Source organism: Prorops nasuta, unplaced genomic scaffold, assembly GCF_024137725.1.
Source record: "Prorops nasuta isolate Cenicafe-Biocafe unplaced genomic scaffold, Cenicafe_Pnas_1.2 PNAS00005, whole genome shotgun sequence".
Lineage (NCBI taxonomy): Eukaryota > Metazoa > Arthropoda > Insecta > Hymenoptera > Bethylidae > Prorops > Prorops nasuta.
In genome coordinates this window covers 8,058,902-8,084,494 of record NW_027116802.1, presented here as the reverse complement: position 1 = coordinate 8,084,494, position 25,593 = coordinate 8,058,902, and the positions used below count along the sequence as shown (strand labels likewise).

The following is a 25,593-nucleotide window of genomic DNA, read 5'->3' as shown; positions in this document are numbered from 1 at the left end:
ATATGTACAGCTCTGCAGATCAGCAGTCCGGCATAAAAGCTATGCTTGAATTTCGATTTAACCCTTTACTTAAAACGAAGATAAAGCTAAAACAAGTGTGGAACTTGTGGAAGGTTAAAGTGAAACAGTTTAGCAAATACGGCTTCTTGTTAAGATGGCGCTAGTATATGTATGTGACATTATTACCGACAGGACAGGAAGTACTCGTTTTTGGAACACTTTCTAGAGATAGAGCAGCAAAATGGAAATTAAAAATAGAAATATTTTAATATAATGAAACAAAACGTTCATTAAATTTAAAAAAAAGTAAATTAATTGTGTCGTAAAAGTAATATTATTATTCCGTTATCAAATTGAAAGACATGCAAAACCAAGCGAAAATATAATCATTTATTTTGCTTAAATACACATAATTGCTTGTATTGTCGTTAGAAATAACTTACTATTAAATGTTTGAGTATAAGAATGTTTACTATTTTTTTCCTTTAATAATAATAAATAAATTAAAAGTAAAATCGAAGAGCAAAATCGATTCTTGAAAGGAAAAACAAACAACTTCAGGCAGCTAAGGTAATGGTCTCAAGATTTTTGGTTTTTGGTAATTTGGTGATAAACGACGATGCAAGCAATAAGTTGTGGCAGGCGAATTCTAGTTTAAAAAATGTGGGTATTGTGACGATTAAAAATCAAACAACTATTTAAAATTTACTACCGGTATGAGTGAACACTTTTGGGAGCCGCTAGCCGAAGTTTACATAGCGGAGCAGGATGAGTCCTCTGATCCTGATAATTATATTTATTGTCTTTGCAGCCGAGTTTTTATTCGGTAGATATTTATTACAAAAAATATTTATAATCATAGAATTTATGTATTTTATTAATAATATTAGCACTTAAAAGAACGTTTTTCATTTTCGTCTATTTATCGATCAGTGGTGTGACACATGACCTAACCTTGACACCCACTTGTGCCACGATTGTGCGAAAGGCTGAATAATTCTAAGGATAATTACTTTTATTTGTATAAAGCATGATTTTTAGTATGAATATTTTACTTTATTTCGTAATACTTCTTACATTGTCAAAGTAAGTTCATTAAGTTACAGAAAACTAAGGAAGTTAATTTTTCTGCAGAAATTTTGAAGCATATACAGTAGTTGCTTCTGAAGATGCGAGCGAAGGCGAAGAAATTGAGGGAGATTGCATTGCAGAAATGCTGGATCTTCACCAAAAAGGTCCTATAGAAGTACAGTCTTTAGAGAAACATGATGTAAGTATAATATGTAATTCTTTGTAACTTTGTAGCTGTCATTTTTGTGTTGTTTTTCCAACACAGGAAGAGCCTGTTAGTTGTTACTGCAGTGCATCACACACGGATAACAATTATTCTACTGATGAACATGATTCAGTTAGAGATTCTAACCATCGTCCTAACACTTATACGCTTAACCAAAAATTAGGCCTGCATCAATCAGATTCTGGAGCAGATTTATCTGAATATCATGACCAACATGAAGCAAAAAGTATACAGAATTTTAAAAAATTTAATGTTAGCAGCTGAATTTATCAATTAACCAGGGTCAAATAGTCTAAAGGCACATATTAAAAGTAATTATAAAGGAGATGCTAAAAGGGCCATTTGTGAAATTAGTGTCCGTGATACTGAAATATTTGTTACTGTATAGAAGTTAAAAGTATTAACAATTGCCTATATAAGGTTGAAATATAAGTCACTTTTCTCCCAATATTATCTCCAATGTACAGTTTTTATATAAGAATGCAAAAAATCATAATATCTGCATAGATTTTTAGCTTTCTCATTGAGTCCCTGTAATGAGCCTATGACAGAATTTTCTTATAGTTCAAGTTGAAAAATGGAAAAAGCTGCAGAAAACATCCTAGGTTTTTATATGTGAAACAAGCTGTTATGGTTTTAGTAGATACATCAATATTTGTAAAAATTCACTTTTCAAACTTTCTTCTTTTATTCACAAGAATTCCCCCTCTTTTTTGTTAGAACTTTTTAAGTACTTCAAATATAATTCTACCAAACAAATAATTTATTAACTTCTGTTCTATCAAAGCATTCTAAACAATTATTTAAAAAAGAATTGAGAATTTTGATCATAGTTTTAAAACATGAAGGATTATCAAATTTATTAAATGCATTTTGATATTGCTTTAGCACTTTTCAGAAATATTTAAATAATCACTTAACTTCTCTCTTACTATTATACTTTTGAAATAATTTAGATTTATTTAAATATACTCTAAAGAATGATGTAGTACTACTCTGTACAGGATTTATCTGTAAAGAAAACATATAGGATTTAAGTTATTGGACTACAGCGTTTTTTATTATGTTTTATAAAATATTACAGTGATAATTTCTTATTAGCATTTCAGTAGTCACATTTTTGGAACAAACTTTTTATAGTTATATGTATTTGTAAAAACTAAAATGAATCAATGTTTTCATTTAAAAATATTTAAAACTCTAAGTAGATTGAAAGTTTAAAAAAAGTCGTTTAAAGGCAAACAACGAAATTCAGCGACTTCTCGGACATTTTAACGACTGAAACTTTATGTTTAACACTAAAGCTACCATTTGCCGATCAAATTGACCTTTTTAAATGTAAACACGCGTGTATAAAAAATCCTTGGTAGGTTTTGTGTTAAAGAGTCATAATTTTGTTAACTTACCGAAAAATATAATTTGACTTAGCTTAAAATATGTTCTTAAAGAATAACACTTTGAAATTATAAAAAAAAAACATCTTTCTGATTTTCCGTTTTGCATTACCTCCTTAAAAAAGAAGTTTGGTTCAGTAGAGGATTAATTCAAATACGTTATCTTCATAGTAATAATTTCTTTAGCCTTAGTACAAAACTTCATAGATACAAAGATGCGCATTTAAAGAATATAAACCTAACTTGCAATTTTTATTTAAATATGTACATATATAAATAGAGTGGTCGCAATCAGAGGGGACTCGGTAAAAACTATGGAAAACGTGAAGTCCTTTAAAAATGACTGAAACATTAAATTGAAAAAAAAAATGGTTTAGTATGATTGTAGGATGAGTACAAAGTATCGTATGCGATTTTTTTTAATAATAGACAAATCATAAAAATGGACTGAAAAAGTCTGAAGTTTAGTTTTTGCAATAACTTTTTAAGATAATAATAAGTATTAATTTTGTATGGTTAAGCCTTATTTAAATTTTATTATCTTTAATTGAAGCTTTGAATTATGTAAATCGGATGAAAATTCAGTGAATTATGCTTTCAATTACTCACGTAAACGTGGTTTTGAGAAAAATGCGTTTAAAGTTTTCTAGCACTACTGCCGTAGGTTCTACTTACATGGTACGCACCGTTCTTATATAAATATATTTTAGAATCGAATTTGATGCTATAACTTTAGAAATCTCTATTCTCTACATGTATATACTCTAACTTTGATCGATTATGCTTCCAAGATTAAAAGCAGCTCTATCGGCTGATACACACATCTTGATCATCAATTTATTGGGTTAGAATACAGAATCAATGCAGGTCAGAGTACAGGAACATTTTTAAACAAAAATAATGATTATTCAAATCCGCTGGATCAGACTCCCTCCTTAAACTAAAAAGTAGCACCCTTGTATATCAGTCAATTTCATATTGAAAGACCTATCGGAACTTTTCCAGCTTCAGTTTATTTTTCCATGTAGACTATAAGAGAATTCTGGCAAAAAGTCATCATTTAGAGATTCAACAGATAGTATTTAAAGTCTACGAAACTTTCGAATTTTCTATAAATGTTTATGTAAAATCTACACATTTTGTAGGTCATGTTATGCAATAAAGATATTGACTTCTATGTCCAAATCCACGATCATAATTTTCGGTAGGTTTGACTTCCATAAGGTATTGAAATTGTAGCAGTATCGGTACTGTGCCCAAAAACGACCATTATTGCTACTCCTTTCTTTTTTACAATACAGAAAACATATCCTAAATTTCTAAGAGAGCAAGAAGAATCAAATTCGTATGTATTCGATTTTTTTTAATCATTGAATTACCCGCTTACAAAGTCATCTGCCTGTCAAACACAAACTAGGGTTCAATTAGAAATTGGTTAACTTTTTGGTGTTGTAATGTAGAATTAATATATATTTAGTTTCTGAGGGAGTAAAAATATCGAATAATTTTTCTACCTATTGCTGTCGACTTCCAACTCAATCTTATTTGTCGTCTAACAGGTATCTAACTATAAGAGATAAGTGTGTGAAGAGACATTTTAAAAGAAAGAAAAATTTAATCGTTCTCGTTTCCTCAAAAACAAAAGTATCTATTCATTTTATTTTGTAAGGCAAAGATTTCTCTAGACTTTTAATCCAGTCCTACTTCATACGTTTTCTAGGCAGCTGAATTTATAAGGCAGTAACTGCGTATTTGAATGTTTTTTTTTAAATCGAAAAAAAACATTTCACTCTTCTTGCTTCCTTCAAAACTTAAGCATATATATATATATAGGATGATATTGTTAATTAAATTAATTTTAGTATAAGACACCGTACGCGTCTACAAGCTATGTGACTCTGGTCGATTAAATCCAGCTGTTAGCTTAAACCTCGTAATTTTTAGCATCTTATTAGCTCAACATTTCAATTTGCAGATACTGAAATAAGTGACCATGTACTCTCTGTACATAGTTCTAGAAATAAAAGTGAAATGGATGTAGCTTGGGAGAAGTTTTGGTCTCAAAATGGAGAACAACTAATATGGACATCTTGGATAGAAAAGTATGCTGATTATATCAATCCTGAATATTTACCAGATGCTCTACAATTTGTAGAGGAAGAGAAGCTATTGAATCTGAAAGATAATTCGATAGAGAAGTTTGTAGAGCAAAATACTTGTCTTCCAAACCAAGCGCAAAAGAATTGTGAAGTAGGTCGTTTAAATTTTGAAGGGCTTTTCACCAAAGCTGACAAAAATGAGACTGAATCAAAATCTCGAGACACATTTAGCGCACTTAATTTTTCTTTTGAGGATACTAATTTGAAAGGTAGGAATGAAAAAGATACTGAAGATAATCGTAAAAGAATAGCGCCTTCTGACTTATCACCAGAAGCAGGTGAAGGATGGAATCCCTTGAGTCCATTTAGTGCAGAAGAAAGTTATAATCAACACTCTAATGCAGAAGATGAAAGACTGCTGACCAGATGTGATTCGATTAATGGATCAATAACCAAAACTAATGCAACTTCCGACTCTTTGACAAATGTCACAAAAATGACTTTAACAAGTTCAAGTTGTGATTCTAATTCTATTCACTCATCTAGTCTTATCAGTTCTATAACTAGCTCTATTGAAAGCAATGTAACAAGCAGTAGCTCTGATCAAGAAAACGAATTTATCTCAGAAGACAATGATAAATACTGGCAGCATTTATGGAAAGAACATTTCCAAATACAATATCAAATACAGCATGAAATGTTTACTGATCGATATAAGAAGGAACAATTAAATCAGAGTAATACTGAACATGAAACTTTACAGGAAGAATATTATAACAGTTTTACAAATATGACTCAAACTGACAAAAAAATGTTAGAATTAAATAAATCACAACACTGCTCTCAGAAGAAGACTCATGTATCTGAGACTAGCAATCGGAATAAAAAGTTATCTACATCAGGAAAAGAAAAGTCCTCTCAGAAGAGAATGGTTATTGAGTCAGTTGGAATGTTATTAAAAAATTTGACAATGCAATCGAATAAACAGCAAGATACTGAAACCATAAATAAAAATACTAATAGTCTTGGTACTACTTCTTCAATAGATGAAGCTACCAAAATTAATTACTTACATAATAGTAACAATGATATAAATCCTAAATCGTCTAATACTGGAGATGGAGATAGACCAAATGAGGATAAACCTATTACATTAAAACGCAGGTGATTTATATTTATCTGTACTAGATGCGAAATTAATTCTTACAAACTAGAAAAATTTAGATAGGCAAGATAATTTTAAAAATAAAATTCTTTTATTGTTGAGGGCTATAGCTAAGTAATCGTTTTTACCAAAAACTGAAAATATAATATATCAATTCCCTTTATGGAATTTTGATATTGATGTACTAAATTATCAAACGGAGCTACTAATCTCGTGAACATCAAAAAGACTGCAATAAGAAAATTTCATTTTTTAATTATGAGGAAATCTTGAAAATTATAAGAAAGTTGGTTTTTTTAACGTACCTTTCTTATTTCGTTTTTTTTGGTTAACATCTTATAGCTCGTTCATAAAATTATTTATATCAAAAGTTTTTAGCTTTATATTAATTAATTTAATATCATCTTTGTTCTTAGTCACGAAGCTGATTATGATGAAACAGGGGAAGGACTAGAAACAGTGAAAAAGGCATTTTCATTGATGGGTTTTACCTTTAATGAAAGTTATACGGAAACAAAATTGCAAGGAGAAGTCGTTTATAAAAAACGGAATATAAGATTACAAAATAGGCAATTGAAAATGAAATTTAATCGACCAAAGCCTGCTAATAAACACATTTATTTTGATGATAATGGAGTACAGATTAGCAATACCATAGACAAGGTTTAATAATTACAAAATTAGTATACTTAGTATCTACACCTCTTCGGAGGCGTTGTGTGAGAAATAGACGTTACGCAATAATAATTATTTAATAGTAATACATTTTTCAGGTAAACCAATACTTATCATATTGCCCAGCGACTCATTCTACAAACACGGAGTTACAGCCTACGGACAAAGGTTCCTATACAAATGAGCAGTTCACCTCAAGCTCTGATGAAGATTGCAATCTTAGCATAAAAACCAAATTGAATGCAAAACGTCTTATGTTTAGCAAACCAAGTACTAGTTCTCAAGATTCAAAACCTGATATAAAAAGTTTCCCAGATTTATATGTTGCTTCGGATTTCGAGAATGGTCAAGATGAAGTTTTAGAAACTGATGAGCCAAATAGTTACAAACAGCAGCTTAAAGTTCATTGCGATAATGAGGCTCTTCAATCTAATTTAGATCAAGACTCGGATATGGATATCGACGAAAAATATAATCGCAGTGAAACATTATTAAAGTTGTCTGACGAGGACAGTAATAAAAAGACCCAAAAGAAAAAGAAAAGGAAACAATCTAAAAGAAGTATAAGTCTTCCACTGGAAATAGATAATGATCAAACATTAATGAAATATTGGCTAAAAAGGTATAGTTTATTCAGCAAATTTGACCAAGGGATTAAATTAGATCGGGGTAAGAGTGTTAAAAATTGAATAATAAATAAAGTATCTATTGTTCAATATATTTATATATTATTAAACATCTTTAATTATAGAAAGTTGGTTTTCGGTAACGCCTGAAAAGATTGCCGAACATATAGCACAAAGATGCAAGTGCGATACTATAATCGATGCATTTTGTGGGGCTGGTGGTAATTCAATACAGTTTGCTTTTACTTGCGAAAGAGGTAATTTCTTATTACAAACCATATATCATGATAAAATAAATAGATACTTATTATTATATATTTTTCAGTATATGCTATTGACATAGATCCTGCAAAAATTGAACTTGCTCGTAACAATGCGAAAGTATACGGAGTTGAAGATAGGATTGAATTTATTGTTGGAGATTTTTTTGAATTAGCTCCTAGATTAATTGCAGATGTAGTATTTCTTAGTCCACCTTGGGGTGGGCCTTCATACATCAAATCCGAAACTTTTGATCTCAGTGATATTATGTATCCAATTGGTGGGACAAAATTATTTCAAGTAGCCAAAGGAATCACAGAGCATGTGGCTTATTTTCTTCCTAGAAATGTCGATACTATGCAGGTACTTTAGCATTAAGCACTTTATTTTTATTAGGTTTAAATGTTGGTACAGCATTGTTTATTAAAATTTCAGCTAGCCATGCTGTCTGGTTCCGGAAATGGAGTCGAGGTGGAACAAAACTTTCTGGATAGAAAGTTAGTATCTCTGACAGCTTATTATGGAGAGTTGACCAGAGACTGTTAGTTGTGATATGTTGTATATACTTTTAATATGGTGATATATAGGTACAATATTAATTTTAAATATAAAAAAAAATCAAATTTTTTTTATTATGATTTTTTAATTTATATTTAAAAATGATATTGCTAGAATATTACACGTCTAGCTCATCTTTAAACGGATATAAAAATTTGGTATCTCAGGCAAAGGATATTTGGTTTCTCGCTTACGTAAAAAATACTTTTACTACTTGGCGCGAAACTACAAAGTTTACCAATACTATAAGGAACAAATTTGATTTGCTTTTGTATAAATAGAAGCTTCAATTTATCATTAGTTGTACATAGCCATACGTATTCTGTATCAGTTTGCCTAAGTATTTATTTAAAAGTGACCATTATGCATTTATCATTAGACATTACAAGATTCTGAGAGCTGTCTGTGTTTACTATAGGAATTTTTCTTTGTGCTACGTACAGAGACATAATGGGCTTTTGACAGCTGCTATTTTTGCTGAAGGCAAATATTTGAAAATTATTAATAAATAATATATAATTCTAAATTAGAATTGGTTGATTTTGTGGCTGTTAAATTTTTATTATTTAAGAATTTTTGTGTTTCACAAGCCCTGAATCGAGCACGTCAACAATGATATAAACCAATGAGTTTTTATCGTATTTTTTATATTTACTGTATGTACATTCAATTCACATGTGCATTTAAACGTTTTTTTATTGTGGGATTATTATCATAAACAGTCTAGTTATTAGCAAGTCGATATTGGAGCCTTCGGTTTGTAAATTCAGTACTGTAAAACTAAAAAGAAACTGTAAATGTTAGTATTATTCTTTCATTAAATTTTGTTATAGTATTACAGATTATCTTTTTTTATAAACTTTAAAATAACTAATAATTACACTTTTTTGTGTCGAATTTATAAAATACTGTTCTTATTTTTAACGTAGAAAAATAATAAATCTAAAAAATCTTTGTTTTTTAAAGCGATATTTAGGTATTTTTTAATTATCTTGTATACATCTATTATGTTCATATCTATTATTAAAAATATACTCAGAAAATAAAATGTGTCCTCTTATCTTCTATTAACTCGTTAAATTATCTTAAGTTGTAATTTAATAAAAAGGATTTGTTAAAAAGCATTCATGTATAAAAATTACATTATTTATCTTATTATTAGAATTTAAATAATCGTAATTTTTAGTAAGAAAGAATATTCCCAAGTTGCTGAAAACAATTACATATACATGTAACTCGTTGTATGGTACAAGAAATGATGAATACAATGTTCTAATTTTAAGGAACAAAAAACCATTATATACATTATTAAATTAAAGGTAGTCACTATTATTTATTAGTTCTCTCAACAATTTATGCATTTTAGTTACTGTAATAGTAAAAAAGTTAATTTAAAACAAAAATTAGAATATTATATTTTTTAGGGAGTTTTAACTTTCTTTAGTAGATAAGGAAAACGAGTAATAATTATTAATTAATGCATGACTAGCATCTTTCAATAACATGTATCGATTATTGTATTGAAACTGCTTAACAAAAAGTTTTATACCTATCACAATCTTTAAGTTTCAACATTTACAGTTATTCCACTAGATTCATCTGGTTCTGCAGGTATAGTTATGCCACCTGTATCAATATTTTCTTCTTCTTCTCTCGGAATCTTTAAAAAACAGTGCATTGTTTCATCATCTTCTTGTTCTATTTCCGCGCTGCTTTTTAATATAGTTTCTCGAGTTGGCAGTGAATCTTCAAGGTGCTTTGATGGTATCTGTATAGTTATAGTTTGCGAAGTACCATCTGCAGATGTGGAGGAAGACATCAAATTAGCTTCAAGGGCCTTACCTACTTTTGAAAAGGCACCTAAGCAACTATATATTAATTGAGCGGCTGCTATATTTCCAGGAAATACTTCAACATTTTCATTATCTGTGAATAATAACACAATAGTTTAATTCCTATAAAACAGATAGTAAACCAATAATTATTATTATTTTTGTCACCTTTCTTCTGTGTACATGCTTTGATCAAACCTTTCTCATGATCTGTTACATGTTGCATATAACTATCTTTTTTAATAGTTTTAAACGAGCATAATTCACATGTGAATAGACCAGATAATAATGGATGTTTCGATTTTAAATGATTTTTATAGCTACTGCTTTGTATGGCTGAATATGGACAATGTGGACATTTGTAAGGTCTAACACCTGTAAGAAATTGATTTTTTATTATAATTATATAAATTCAAAGCGTTTTAAATATTTCAAAGTTAAGATCTATACCAGTGTGACGCATGACGTGTCTACGCAATGAATTATGATCCCCAGTTTTATATTCGCAAAGCTCACAATTGAATGGTTTATCTCCTGTATGCTGCCTTAAATGCATTTGAAGCATAGCCTTTTTAGCACTTGAATGTCCACAAACATTACAAACATAAGGCCTTAGTTTTGAATGAACTGACTGTATATGAATTTTCAAGCATTTAGAATCTGAATATATTTTACCACACATTTCACATGTCTTTGATGTATACCATCGTGGAAATTCTGTTGATTTTCGATCTAAATGCATTATTCTATGATTGCGTAATTGATTAGATTGCTTAAAGCATTTTCCACATTCTGGGCATTCATATTCACGTGTTTCACTGTGTACTCTCATATGTGTTAAAAGCTTCACCATTGTTGCTGTCTTATAAGCTTTACAAATTTTACAGGTTAGAAGATCAATATCTACAATAAAATGAATATAGAAATATATTAATATTAAACTATAATAATGAATTTGTTTAATACATGGACATATGCTAACCAATCTGGTGCTGCTTCCATAAATGTAAGCTGCAAGGTCTCCATTTGTTAAATTTAGCATCTTTACAGACATTACACTTAAAAAGAGTTGGACTTTGGGAATCTATGTGACAGCTGGCATGTTGTTGCATTACTTCCTCAGTAGAAAATTTATAAAGACATCCTCTATAGGAACACCTTGAATAATCAAATAAATGTATATAAGTATACAGATTCTTAGTAGTTATAATAAACTATTGTAAAAACAAGTACTTCAAATTTTTTTCTCTTATATCCATTGATTTTCTATTGAGCATGTACTCTGAGCTTAATGCTTTTGGAAGTTTTACTTGACGTTTTATATTATTACACCCCAAACGATCTACATTATGTCCTATAAGTAACTCTTGAACTTCAATATTGTCTATAGTTTGATCATTAACTGATTTAGTTGCTTGTGTATCCATTAATCGATGATCCTAGACAATACATAGTTTTCTTTTCAAGCATTTAAGTAAAATATACATTTTCTTAGCAAATAGTTATCATAGTTACCTTAATCATGTGATCTTTACAATCGTTTAGAGAAGAAAAACAATTTGAGCATTCTCCACACATATAAACTAATTTTACATCATCCAAATTCTTTCGCTTTTCCTTTTTCCCCTAAAGAAACAAACTACATTTAAAGGAGGTACATTAAGTATATATTTCTATTAGATAACTATATTATATTAATAACCATTGAATTTAATGTAGGATTAACATGCATATCTTGAAAATGTTCAAAAAGTTGAACTCTATCCTGTGTAGTATATGGACACATTTTACATTTAAAGGCTGTCACAACCTCAACAAAATCATTTTCATTAACATTATCTTTGTCAATAATATAATTTTTATTGATTTGATCTGATTCAGTTTTCAATTTCTCCTCATGCTCATTCATGTCCCTAATTAAAACTTCTTCATTAGGAATATAGTGTGTCTCTTCAACATTTATGTCTTTTGGCAGGAGGGCTTCTGTTTCAAACTCATTTTGATTTATTAATTGACTAAAATATAATTGTTGGAGCTCCTCGTTTTTAAATGCATAAACTTGCCCATCTAAGCAAACTAAAGATACTGCACTATCATCCTTTTCCATTTCAGCATCTTCAACAATGTCTATAAAATTCTTCTCATTCGTTGCATCTAATTTTTGAGGATCTAATTCATTCCAAGAATCCGATGTTTGGAAGATAAATTTTGTACCATCTACCTCATAACTTATATAAGAAGAGTTTTCCATAATGGTTTCATTATTCATTGTGAAGCTTTACCTTTATTAAAAAGTTAACAGAGATGAAACGGGAGATTGATCATGCGGGGTCCCGCGGCAATCTCAGCCGATAGGCGGCGCTGTTGACGATTTCGTAATTCGTATTCCATCCAAAAACACCAAGCGGCAAGAGCTCCAACTGCGGCAACACCGGCAACCGGCAACTACTCCAGCCTCCAGCTCCAGCTTGCTCCAGCTGAGGCCTGCTGAGGCCTGAGTGCTGACTGCTGAGTCCAGCTTCCAAGGTCCAACCCAAGCGGCGCCGAGTGCTTGCTTCATTGGGAAAAAGTAATCTTGCTCGTTATCCTCGTTACCACGGTAACCGCGTCTCGACCCTGCATTTAGTTTAAAAATACGAAACAATTACAGAAGCGAAGACAACGGCATTCAAAACCATTAAAAGAATAATAAGTGAAATCGCTTATTAATCATGAATAACCACCGCTACTGAGAGAGTGAAAGAACTTTTATAATGTTCTAAAATTTGTTAAATTTATCTTCATTTAAAGATTCAATATTTTGCGTGTTGTGAATTTATACTTGTTAAATATAATTAAGAATACAGTGATAATTAATATAGAAAACTATTATTATAATAGTTTAAATTAAAAACTATAGTAAATTTATGTAGTGAAATATGCCACGATGCATTGCACTTGGTTGTACATCAGGTTATGTTTCAAATCCTGAAAAAGTACACTTTTTTTATGTCCCCAAGGATGAAACCACAAGAAAAGCATGGCAAAAAGCTTTGAAAAGGACTGACATAACAATACATACAAAACAAGCAGTATGTCATCATCATTTTCTAAAAGAAGACATTTTATGGAGAAAAGAATTGCGTGATGAAAAAGGAAATATTCTTGGTATGGTGAGTATTATCTTACATAAAAATATAACTGCTAATATAAACTGCTACCAAAATTACTAATATATACCAATTATATAGATAAATGTCATTTAATTGTGTAACATGTAAATACTCTAAATTATATAATTATGTTTATAAATAGGTGCATTATTATATAAAATATGAATTGTTTTTCAGTCAGCGCTATATAAAATTCCAAGATTGAAAAAAGGAGCTGTACCATCACAATTTCCTTGGACTGAAGAACCTGTGCAGTTTAAAACATATGAGAGTCTTCAAACTAATTCAACTTCAAAATCTATTGACAGTTGCTACATTGAACCAAAGGAACCTGTAGATGCTATAAATGGGTTTGAAAATGAAACAATTTCTTTTTGTAATATATTACATGCCTTGCAAAATAAAAACCTTATTTTACCAAAGGAGTGGTTGTACACTCAAAAAATGTATAACAATATAAACTTATTAATCTTCTATACAGCAGAGATTGTCACAATTGAAAAATATAGTACTAATCGGTTCACATTGAATATAACTAAGGAAGTTATTTTGAAAGAAGACTTGACACTACAATTTACTATTTTCAAGCAACCTGTTGCACATATCTCATCACATATAAAAATTCATGAAAACGTTACAGATTTGGAAAAATTAAGAGAATCTTTATCTACTATTAATGAATTAAATATATGTTATGGTATAACAGATTTTGAAGTTACTGCAAAAGCAGTGGAAGATATTGAATATGCTGATAAAGTATATAAAGATGTCTATGGTATTTGGAGGCATCGGAATTGTATATTATACTCTGTGTCTTATATAAAAACTTGCCAGTTTTGCAATACTGTAAAAATAAAAATGAATCAGAAACGTGATAGAATAGAAAAGACAAAGTCAATGAAGAAATTCAAAATAGTTGCTCTAAACCAAAATAAACAAAAGAAAATATTAATGCTACAACAAAAATATTATAAAATACAAAAGGCAAAGAAAAGAACAGAATATATATCAAATAAATTGAAAAATGAATTAAATGAATATAGGATAAAAATAAATGAGATATCATTAAAAAAAATTGAAACCTTATTAAAACACAAGCAAATTTTGCTAAATGAATTTTTAGCAATAAAAGAAATAATTAAAGCGTCAAAACATGAAAACATGAAAGAAATTAATTACAATAATGAAGATTGGCTATTATTATGTATGTTAATGCATATGAGATCGTCGGAAACGTACGATTTTTTAAGAAGTAACCAACAAATACCTATGCCATGTGTTAGAATAATTCGTCGGTAAGATATGCATTTTAATTATTTTACAACTGCGTTTATTTAAAATATTTTATATAAATTTTTATTTTTTTTCAGGTATTTTTCTTTTGTCAATTGTATGTGCGGATTTGATCTCCAAATTTTTGAGATGTTGAGATTAGAGGTAGAAAAAAAAAGAAAGGAGCAAAAACATGGAGTCATTTTATTAGATGAGATCCATTTAAGAGAGCCAATTAATTTTAAATCAATGAATTTTAAGCATAGAGGATTAATTGATTTTGGGGAAAAGGGAATTCAAACAAATAGTCTTGATGAAAAAACAAGTTATGGATTAGTGATTAAGTTTCAACCAATTGCTGATACTGATTCTCAGCCTATAACAATTTTTGCTTCACGAGAAACTGTATCAGGAGAAATACTCGCTAAGCTCATAATTAAAGTATGTACTGTATTTCGTTTAATTTTTAAAGTTTTAAATTTAATATTCAATTCATGTGAGTACTTTTATGTTAGGCTATCGTTTCATTGGAAAACATAAATTTAAAGATTCATGGGGTAGTTTCTGACGGAGATGCTACCAATAGGAAATTTTGGAGCATTGTCGGTGTTAGTGGAGTAATGCATAAATTAAATAATAGCTTCATTCATCCTACTGATGATAAACGTAAAGTTTTCGTCTTTTCTGGTACATCGTACCTTTTAAAAACAATTAGAAACCGATTATATAATGCATCATTACGGGTAAAATATTACATATGTATATATCAATTCAAACAAATTGATTATTTACTTAAAAGTACTTAACATATCTTTTTAGCTTAGCCCTGATGAAAAGTACGTCAAATGGGATTACTTTATCATATTGTATAATAAAGATAAATCCCTCCCTGCTAGTATGAGAGTATGCCCTAAAATCACACAAAATCATTTGACTTTAGCAAATGCAGCTAAAATGAAAGATAGGCTAGCTGCTCAGGTACAGACTTTTATTGTTTATGATTAGTTATAACAAAAATAATCAAGTATATATACTAATTGCCAATCAACATGATTGAACGAAAACAATATTTTTATTTGTAATAATTACGTAGAACAATTTATTAACAGTGATAAAATTAAATAAGATATTATATTTTGTTAAACTTTTACATTAGTGAAGGGATAAAATTGCACAATTTTGGAAAATAAGTACGAAATGAATTACATTTTTAGATAAGTATATATATATATAGTTAATTGATCATTATTTTATCACTAAGAAAACTACATTTTGTAAATTTTAAATTTTACTGTAGAGAGGCTTAAAGAAATCTTTATATTATAAAATTAAAGAACAAATACTTTTAAGAACAATCAAATTATTTATAACTTTTACTTAATTAAAATGTAAAAAAAATAACTTCTATCACATTTAATTTTATCAATTGTCATTTTTATTCAAAAATAATTTATAAAATAATGTAACAAATTAGTATATTAACATTATTGATTACAGGTTTTTAGTAAGTCTATGGCTAATGGCTTAAGATTATATAAACATTTTTTACCAGAATTAGAAGACTGTGATAGTACAGCGAATTTTTGTGACTGGATAAATGATTTATTTGATTCACTGAATCACAATTCTGAAGGTTTGACAGCTGACAGTTTAGGTTACGCAGTAAGTATTTTTTCATAATTTAATTAGTAATTAAAATTTTCTAAAACACTAAGAATTTATGCCATTTTGTTAAAGGAATCGTATTAAGATAACTTATTGGTGTTTATTTTTGTAGGTTTTACATGAATCTATTAAAAAACTTGATGTTTGGGAAGAACATGTCATCCAAGGTAACATTGCAGATAAATATTTCCTCACAAGGCAGATGGCTGAATGTCTTAGGATAACTCTTAAGTCCACAATCGATATAATTAACTATTTAACAGTAGATTATGACTTCATTTCTGTTTTAACAGGTCGTCTAAACCAATACTGGCTTGAGGTTTGACATTTAAGTTCCATAAAATTTCTGTTAAAACTAATATTATAAACATTCAGATATCTTTGATTTAATTATAGAGGATGTGTATATATACGAATTTAAATTTTACATGTAAATAAGAGCACAGCATTTTAGTTTTATAAGAAATAATAGAATTTTATATTCTCATTCGTATGAGACAGTATTGTTATGAAGTTAATAATGACAACATTAAGCAAAGGAAAAATGTTAAAAAAATGCTAAATATTATAAAAATTAAAATTTCTATTTTAAGTAAAAGTGCTAATATTTACATTATATAATTATTCTTTTTTATATTCATTAATTTAATACAAAGATATTTAACAAATATATGAATAGAAATTGTAAAGTCTTAAAAATAAATATGAAATAATACGTAAAATAATAGAATGTGCTATGTAAACGTATAGGATTTTAAACTAAGTCACTACATATAATTCTATCGGTCACAAAACAATTTGTGCACTTTAAATCGTTTGTTTTGTTCATGATGTACTTTCTACACTTTTTTGCACTTGTAAAGAACTCACCAGATTTTAAACGTAGTATGTATGTATGTATGTACATACACTGGCCACTGGCCTTCATCGATTCGGTAGTGGGTCAATTGTCCTACTTTTCTCTAGTGACAAGATGGCGTCGACGGTAACACTTTCCATGAGGTGAACACAATCTATGTTGTCAAATGAATTGCAGAAAATATAGGGCTTAAAGATCAGTCATGTGTTTCCGGTGGGTACAGTGTAGCGAAAAGAATATCATGAACTGTCAAAATTCGAAGATTTTGAAGACGATAATAATATTTATAAATATTTATGGAATGTTCATTTATTCAAATTAAGAGGAGAATTATAGGAAAAACACAATTTCAGATGAGTAACTCAATTCACATAAAAATAAAATAAAAGTTTACTCTAAATAAAGAATGTTTACTTTGCCTTAATTTTACTTTTTAAAGATAAAGCGCATGGAATAATTGGTTTTTATTCACATATTATGGGTCTGACTCTTTTATTGAGATTATATAAAGAAGCACTTTAGCTTATCGTACAAGGATAAAAGGACAGGTAACCTTGTTTTCAATTATAGTCATACAGTATAAATACCTTCACTTCTAAATAATTTACAGCGGATATAGAAGATAATTGTTGTTGCTCCTGTTCCCCCCAGCAGAGCATCAGTATATACAGAGCGGCTAAGCACAAATCATTAACTGATGTACCATAGTTTGCTTAATGGGATAATCCACCAACATTTTATAGAGCCATGATCGAAGTTGAAAAATATACAAAGTTAAAACTTTAAAAAAAGAATACATATGTTGAGCAATTATTCAGATGGCTTAACATTAGTGGTATGAAAATGGATACATTCATAAATTAGCTTTTTATAAAAATGTTAACTTTAAGATATAATTTTGAGACACATTACTCTAACAATGTCAGTAGGGAAGTGCTATTCAGTGGTCTAGGGATACATTATACATATGATAACTAAATATTTTGTTGATGTAGGGTGAAATATGAGAGTTTTCATACGTATTTCAAAAGTGTTGCAGAGGTTTTCTCTCTACTATAAATTTTATTTATTTTTTATAGAATTGAGGATGGAATTGCTGTAAATATATTGTCTATCATATTTTATGGAGCAAAGCTGTACGCAGCAAACCTATGTTAAAGTTATGGTATAATTGGAGAATACAGATTCTACAACAAAGGACATAGTAGTGGAGAAACTGCGTGAATTTATTCCTATTTGCTATAATCAATTAATTATTCCCTTCGCAGTACCCAGTATTTGAGTAGCGGTAAGTTATTGTAGTTAGAAAAGTATTATTCTTATTATTTCTTTTTTAATTCTCTTATTTTAGATACTATGAGCGCACAAGGTTAAAGCTGATAAGTTTGAAAATATTAAACGTGATTCACAAAAGATACCGGTATGTAATGATTCTATACAGAAATGAAACCTCCATTTTTGTCAATACTTCTTTTTTTATAGGTTTATATCTTAAATCTAGTTTGTGTAAACTATTCAATATATTGATACAGCTCATCAAGAAATAAGGTATTAAAATGAAAGGGAAGAATCAAAAAGATGTAAGGATAAGAAACAACAAAATTTATTTTATATCTTATACCTTAGAAGAGATATATATAAAAAAGAAAATAGTTAGAAATGAACACTGACAAAAGGGAGATTATAATATTTTTAAGGAAAAATGTATCTGGAGTTGAAGAGAAAAAGAGATCGACAGATTAAAGGAAAATATTAAAAAATGTAATAGGAAGAAATGAGAAGAGCAAATAAGAGATAGCTAGATACAGGGAGGGGGAGGGGGATATTATATAGAGCTTTATAGTTTACATGTTGCAACACGAAGAAGTACAAGAATGATGGAATGGAATAGAAAAGGATGGATCAGAAGGGAAGAAGGATTAGATGTAGATTGACGAAGCAACGGGTGGAATATGAAATTAAGGATACATTACTGTATTGAAAATAGAACGAAATAAATAGAATGACAAACGGTTGTAAGGTGTAGGCTACATAGTGAACGAAATATAAGAAAGTTGATGCTGTGTGCAGGGAAAGCAGGAATGAAAATTGAGAGAGCTCTTGGCAAAAATGTTGTTAGAAGGGAGGATTAGACTTAAAAATAAAAGTGAGGAAACTATTAAGAGAAGAGGAAAGAATTGATGGATAGAAAAATCATACATGTAATTAGTATAGTAGATACAATAATATAGAAAGAAACAGTTGTAGATGCAAGTATGAATGGAAAATATTGAATAAAAGATTATGTATAAGCGTAATGAAACAATTGGAAAATAAATACATCAGTAGATTGTATGTACATAAAGTATTAATTTATTTTTTTAGAAGGAGAATCTTTATAACTCTTTGCAGGAGCTAGTAGAATTTATATAAATGCAATTGAAACTTATGTTACAATGGAGTAAATCAAAGTTAAAAATAACTATATTGAATAGCCTGACGAAAAACTTCTTTACTATATTTATAAATGGAATTATTTTCATGCTAATTAAAATTTTATTTCAGATTGAATGAATCCTTGATTAAAATATCTCTAATTTTTTTCATTAAAAGTTTGTTCTGATATACTGATGTAGATAAAAACTCGTCAATTTGTCTAATTTTTGACTCATCGCTCATTGTTTGTAATCTATTTAATTTTTCCCAGCTTTCCTTTAACCATAAATCAAAATTTGTTGTACACTTCCGTCTGTTGGTGGTAGTAATAACCAAACCATTATTTAGTTGGCTTATTTGTATAACCGTTTTGATGATCAAGTCTTTTAATTTCACTGCAGATTTAAAAATATTTTAACTTTGTGTTTAATAATAGATGAAAAGATTACTTACATATAAATTTATAAAGTGTTGGCCTATGTCTCATCATCTCGTTTAAAGACTTATGATAGCGTTCTTGATTGTTGTTCGTTCGCCGTTCACATTGAAAAACGCTAAGTACATTGGCATCGACTTTTTTCATCCAGAAATCCTCAATATATCTTATTAGCTTTATAAATTGAACGATTTCTTTTAAATCATTACTGGCGTTAATGTTATTTTTTATGATTTCAAATCCAGTTTTAATGTAGGATGAAGGCAGCAGTGGTAAATTAAACAATTTCCTTAATAGAAAAATTCCCTTTATGTGAACTTTTACTGATTTCCCTTTTAAAATACTGTAGATTTTTAATTTCTTTGCGTATTTCCTAACATTCTGAAAGCAAAAATATTAGTTCCGGTTGCTTAGGTTTAACACATAAAAGTTATACTTACATACACATAATGAAAATAACATCCCATTAATGTACAGTGTGGAAAAACAGTTTTTATTGCATTTTGGAGTGCAAATTCGTAATCAGAAATTATCTTGGAAACGTTTAAATCTTTAAGAACAGAATCCTTTAAATACCTAAATAACCGAATATATTCGATTTCAGTTCTTCCGCTCATTAAAACCCATATACACGGTAGAAACTTAAATATTTAAAATTCATTAATTAATTGAATTGAATTATAAAGTTGAAAAAGGGTCGGTATTGCATACAAAAATATAACATTACTTTATTATTTATTCTACCCATAATTGTCACCAATTGAGAAATTCCAATTAATTTGGGCATTGAATAAAATGTTCCATCAATGCTATATTCATCACTTTTCACAAACATTCTTATCAATTTAACGTCATATAAAATTACTTGACAAGATGCGTCTAATTGTACAACATCAATTGCGATGTAGTGATTTTCTTTATCAATATTAAATTGTAAGGCTTGCATCCATATTTCATTCATCTGAATGAGACCTATATCACTCAGTTTCTTTGGATTAAAAGGACAAGTTTGATGTCTTTTCCGTTTTAGAGTACTTCTTAAATATTTCAAACTTAGAAATTTGGATGCTTCGATATGTCTATATTTCAATTAATTGAGGAAAAAATGAACCATTGAAAAAAAATTTGAATGTACGTAGTGTTACAATTATATTTTATAGTTTATATTGTCAGCTTACTCTTTAGATTTATAGTCATAAGCCTCTTTAAGCGAAATAGGGACAGTTTTCACGCAATGGTATAGATCCTCACGAAACGAGGCGCTTTTTAAAAACTTTCTATCTTTATCGTGATTATGATTTTTAATGGGATAAAATTGATTTCGTACTAATTTCCCGCTTCCGCGGCATTCACGCAATTTGCATTTCAGGTAACTACCAAAAGAAAAATTATATTAAATATTTGCTTTCATTATTCTTAAAAACATAAGTATATACTTACGTTACTTCATTTCCAGCTTTGTCTATTTTCTTCACGTTTTTGTAATAACAAAAACCATCGTCATATATAATTTTTGTCGTTTTATAATGGTTCATTTTGGTAAAGATGAGAAATTGCGCTGATTATTCTAATAAGTTGACACATATTATGACAATTTCCAATGCGCTTATAAACAAATGATATGTGCGAAACTTGCAATTGTCATAATATGTGTCAACTTATTAGAATAATCAGCGCAATTTCTCATCTTTACCAAAATGAACCATTATAAAACGACAAAAATTATATATGACGATGGTTTTTGTTATTACAAAAACGTGAAGAAAATAGACAAAGCTGGAAATGAAGTAACGTAAGTATATACTTATGTTTTTAAGAATAATGAAAGCAAATATTTAATATAATTTTTCTTTTGGTAGTTACCTGAAATGCAAATTGCGTGAATGCCGCGGAAGCGGGAAATTAGTACGAAATCAATTTTATCCCATTAAAAATCATAATCACGATAAAGATAGAAAGTTTTTAAAAAGCGCCTCGTTTCGTGAGGATCTATACCATTGCGTGAAAACTGTCCCTATTTCGCTTAAAGAGGCTTATGACTATAAATCTAAAGAGTAAGCTGACAATATAAACTATAAAATATAATTGTAACACTACGTACATTCAAATTTTTTTTCAATGGTTCATTTTTTCCTCAATTAATTGAAATATAGACATATCGAAGCATCCAAATTTCTAAGTTTGAAATATTTAAGAAGTACTCTAAAACGGAAAAGACATCAAACTTGTCCTTTTAATCCAAAGAAACTGAGTGATATAGGTCTCATTCAGATGAATGAAATATGGATGCAAGCCTTACAATTTAATATTGATAAAGAAAATCACTACATCGCAATTGATGTTGTACAATTAGACGCATCTTGTCAAGTAATTTTATATGACGTTAAATTGATAAGAATGTTTGTGAAAAGTGATGAATATAGCATTGATGGAACATTTTATTCAATGCCCAAATTAATTGGAATTTCTCAATTGGTGACAATTATGGGTAGAATAAATAATAAAGTAATGTTATATTTTTGTATGCAATACCGACCCTTTTTCAACTTTATAATTCAATTCAATTAATTAATGAATTTTAAATATTTAAGTTTCTACCGTGTATATGGGTTTTAATGAGCGGAAGAACTGAAATCGAATATATTCGGTTATTTAGGTATTTAAAGGATTCTGTTCTTAAAGATTTAAACGTTTCCAAGATAATTTCTGATTACGAATTTGCACTCCAAAATGCAATAAAAACTGTTTTTCCACACTGTACATTAATGGGATGTTATTTTCATTATGTGTATGTAAGTATAACTTTTATGTGTTAAACCTAAGCAACCGGAACTAATATTTTTGCTTTCAGAATGTTAGGAAATACGCAAAGAAATTAAAAATCTACAGTATTTTAAAAGGGAAATCAGTAAAAGTTCACATAAAGGGAATTTTTCTATTAAGGAAATTGTTTAATTTACCACTGCTGCCTTCATCCTACATTAAAACTGGATTTGAAATCATAAAAAATAACATTAACGCCAGTAATGATTTAAAAGAAATCGTTCAATTTATAAAGCTAATAAGATATATTGAGGATTTCTGGATGAAAAAAGTCGATGCCAATGTACTTAGCGTTTTTCAATGTGAACGGCGAACGAACAACAATCAAGAACGCTATCATAAGTCTTTAAACGAGATGATGAGACATAGGCCAACACTTTATAAATTTATATGTAAGTAATCTTTTCATCTATTATTAAACACAAAGTTAAAATATTTTTAAATCTGCAGTGAAATTAAAAGACTTGATCATCAAAACGGTTATACAAATAAGCCAACTAAATAATGGTTTGGTTATTACTACCACCAACAGACGGAAGTGTACAACAAATTTTGATTTATGGTTAAAGGAAAGCTGGGAAAAATTAAATAGATTACAAACAATGAGCGATGAGTCAAAAATTAGACAAATTGACGAGTTTTTATCTACATCAGTATATCAGAACAAACTTTTAATGAAAAAAATTAGAGATATTTTAATCAAGGATTCATTCAATCTGAAATAAAATTTTAATTAGCATGAAAATAATTCCATTTATAAATATAGTAAAGAAGTTTTTCGTCAGGCTATTCAATATAGTTATTTTTAACTTTGATTTACTCCATTGTAACATAAGTTTCAATTGCATTTATATAAATTCTACTAGCTCCTGCAAAGAGTTATAAAGATTCTCCTTCTAAAAAAATAAATTAATACTTTATGTACATACAATCTACTGATGTATTTATTTTCCAATTGTTTCATTACGCTTATACATAATCTTTTATTCAATATTTTCCATTCATACTTGCATCTACAACTGTTTCTTTCTATATTATTGTATCTACTATACTAATTACATGTATGATTTTTCTATCCATCAATTCTTTCCTCTTCTCTTAATAGTTTCCTCACTTTTATTTTTAAGTCTAATCCTCCCTTCTAACAACATTTTTGCCAAGAGCTCTCTCAATTTTCATTCCTGCTTTCCCTGCACACAGCATCAACTTTCTTATATTTCGTTCACTATGTAGCCTACACCTTACAACCGTTTGTCATTCTATTTATTTCGTTCTATTTTCAATACAGTAATGTATCCTTAATTTCATATTCCACCCGTTGCTTCGTCAATCTACATCTAATCCTTCTTCCCTTCTGATCCATCCTTTTCTATTCCATTCCATCATTCTTGTACTTCTTCGTGTTGCAACATGTAAACTATAAAGCTCTATATAATATCCCCCTCCCCCTCCCTGTATCTAGCTATCTCTTATTTGCTCTTCTCATTTCTTCCTATTACATTTTTTAATATTTTCCTTTAATCTGTCGATCTCTTTTTCTCTTCAACTCCAGATACATTTTTCCTTAAAAATATTATAATCTCCCTTTTGTCAGTGTTCATTTCTAACTATTTTCTTTTTTATATATATCTCTTCTAAGGTATAAGATATAAAATAAATTTTGTTGTTTCTTATCCTTACATCTTTTTGATTCTTCCCTTTCATTTTAATACCTTATTTCTTGATGAGCTGTATCAATATATTGAATAGTTTACACAAACTAGATTTAAGATATAAACCTATAAAAAAAGAAGTATTGACAAAAATGGAGGTTTCATTTCTGTATAGAATCATTACATACCGGTATCTTTTGTGAATCACGTTTAATATTTTCAAACTTATCAGCTTTAACCTTGTGCGCTCATAGTATCTAAAATAAGAGAATTAAAAAAGAAATAATAAGAATAATACTTTTCTAACTACAATAACTTACCGCTACTCAAATACTGGGTACTGCGAAGGGAATAATTAATTGATTATAGCAAATAGGAATAAATTCACGCAGTTTCTCCACTACTATGTCCTTTGTTGTAGAATCTGTATTCTCCAATTATACCATAACTTTAACATAGGTTTGCTGCGTACAGCTTTGCTCCATAAAATATGATAGACAATATATTTACAGCAATTCCATCCTCAATTCTATAAAAAATAAATAAAATTTATAGTAGAGAGAAAACCTCTGCAACACTTTTGAAATACGTATGAAAACTCTCATATTTCACCCTACATCAACAAAATATTTAGTTATCATATGTATAATGTATCCCTAGACCACTGAATAGCACTTCCCTACTGACATTGTTAGAGTAATGTGTCTCAAAATTATATCTTAAAGTTAACATTTTTATAAAAAGCTAATTTATGAATGTATCCATTTTCATACCACTAATGTTAAGCCATCTGAATAATTGCTCAACATATGTATTCTTTTTTTAAAGTTTTAACTTTGTATATTTTTCAACTTCGATCATGGCTCTATAAAATGTTGGTGGATTATCCCATTAAGCAAACTATGGTACATCAGTTAATGATTTGTGCTTAGCCGCTCTGTATATACTGATGCTCTGCTGGGGGGAACAGGAGCAACAACAATTATCTTCTATATCCGCTGTAAATTATTTAGAAGTGAAGGTATTTATACTGTATGACTATAATTGAAAACAAGGTTACCTGTCCTTTTATCCTTGTACGATAAGCTAAAGTGCTTCTTTATATAATCTCAATAAAAGAGTCAGACCCATAATATGTGAATAAAAACCAATTATTCCATGCGCTTTATCTTTAAAAAGTAAAATTAAGGCAAAGTAAACATTCTTTATTTAGAGTAAACTTTTATTTTATTTTTATGTGAATTGAGTTACTCATCTGAAATTGTGTTTTTCCTATAATTCTCCTCTTAATTTGAATAAATGAACATTCCATAAATATTTATAAATATTATTATCGTCTTCAAAATCTTCGAATTTTGACAGTTCATGATATTCTTTTCGCTACACTGTACCCACCGGAAACACATGACTGA

General features: G+C 28.9%; 3 protein-coding genes and 1 long non-coding RNA gene across 9 annotated transcripts; 2 read left to right on the top strand and 2 right to left on the bottom strand.

The window, feature by feature from the left end:
- Positions 1–447: 447 nt before the first annotated feature.
- Positions 448–9,080, top strand: Tgs1 (Trimethylguanosine synthase 1). Of its 4 annotated transcripts, none has more exons than XM_066726938.1 (9): positions 448–570; positions 1,135–1,270; positions 1,337–1,523; positions 4,667–5,954; positions 6,372–6,618; positions 6,729–7,299; positions 7,382–7,513; positions 7,582–7,880; positions 7,953–9,080. In XM_066726938.1, exons 2-9 carry the CDS (start codon positions 1,214–1,216, stop codon positions 8,061–8,063), a joined length of 2,892 nt encoding a protein of 963 aa, XP_066583035.1. In that variant the 5' UTR covers positions 448–570; positions 1,135–1,213; the 3' UTR covers positions 8,064–9,080. The 4 variants fall into 4 exon arrangements, with proteins under 4 accessions (XP_066583035.1, XP_066583032.1, XP_066583034.1 ...); XM_066726935.1 differs by lacking the exon at positions 448–570 and adding an exon at positions 580–826 and having other exon boundaries at positions 7,953–9,079; XM_066726937.1 differs by lacking the exon at positions 448–570 and adding an exon at positions 605–663.
- Positions 9,081–9,387: 307 nt separating this feature from the next.
- LOC136773342 (zinc finger protein 892-like) lies at positions 9,388–12,284 on the bottom strand. Its single transcript, XM_066726942.1, has 7 exons — positions 11,610–12,284; positions 11,423–11,533; positions 11,141–11,346; positions 10,890–11,065; positions 10,358–10,810; positions 10,076–10,282; positions 9,388–10,001 (listed from the first exon to the last, which is right to left on the bottom strand). The coding sequence occupies exons 1-7, from the start codon at positions 12,174–12,176 to the stop codon at positions 9,637–9,639; spliced, it is 2,085 nt and encodes a 694-aa protein (XP_066583039.1). The 5' UTR covers positions 12,177–12,284; the 3' UTR covers positions 9,388–9,636.
- A 61-nt stretch (positions 12,285–12,345) lies between these two features.
- On the top strand, positions 12,346–16,872 carry LOC136773341 (uncharacterized). 3 transcript variants are annotated; one of them, XM_066726940.1, is made up of 8 exons: positions 12,346–12,476; positions 12,907–13,059; positions 13,237–14,354; positions 14,430–14,772; positions 14,847–15,074; positions 15,151–15,309; positions 15,829–15,993; positions 16,109–16,872. In XM_066726940.1, exons 2-8 carry the CDS (start codon positions 13,057–13,059, stop codon positions 16,319–16,321), a joined length of 2,229 nt encoding a protein of 742 aa, XP_066583037.1. In that variant the 5' UTR covers positions 12,346–12,476; positions 12,907–13,056; the 3' UTR covers positions 16,322–16,872. The 3 variants fall into 3 exon arrangements, with proteins under 3 accessions (XP_066583037.1, XP_066583036.1, XP_066583038.1); XM_066726939.1 differs by having other exon boundaries at positions 12,446–13,059; XM_066726941.1 differs by lacking the exons at positions 12,346–12,476; positions 12,907–13,059 and having other exon boundaries at positions 13,363–13,409; positions 13,541–14,354.
- Positions 16,873–23,131: 6,259 nt separating this feature from the next.
- Positions 23,132–25,585, bottom strand: LOC136773630 (uncharacterized). The gene is made up of 5 exons (XR_010822656.1): positions 25,242–25,585; positions 24,955–25,179; positions 24,502–24,710; positions 24,370–24,438; positions 23,132–24,307 (listed from the first exon to the last, which is right to left on the bottom strand). It is a non-coding gene; the product is annotated as an uncharacterized lncRNA (long non-coding RNA).
- Positions 25,586–25,593: the final 8 nt, after the last annotated feature.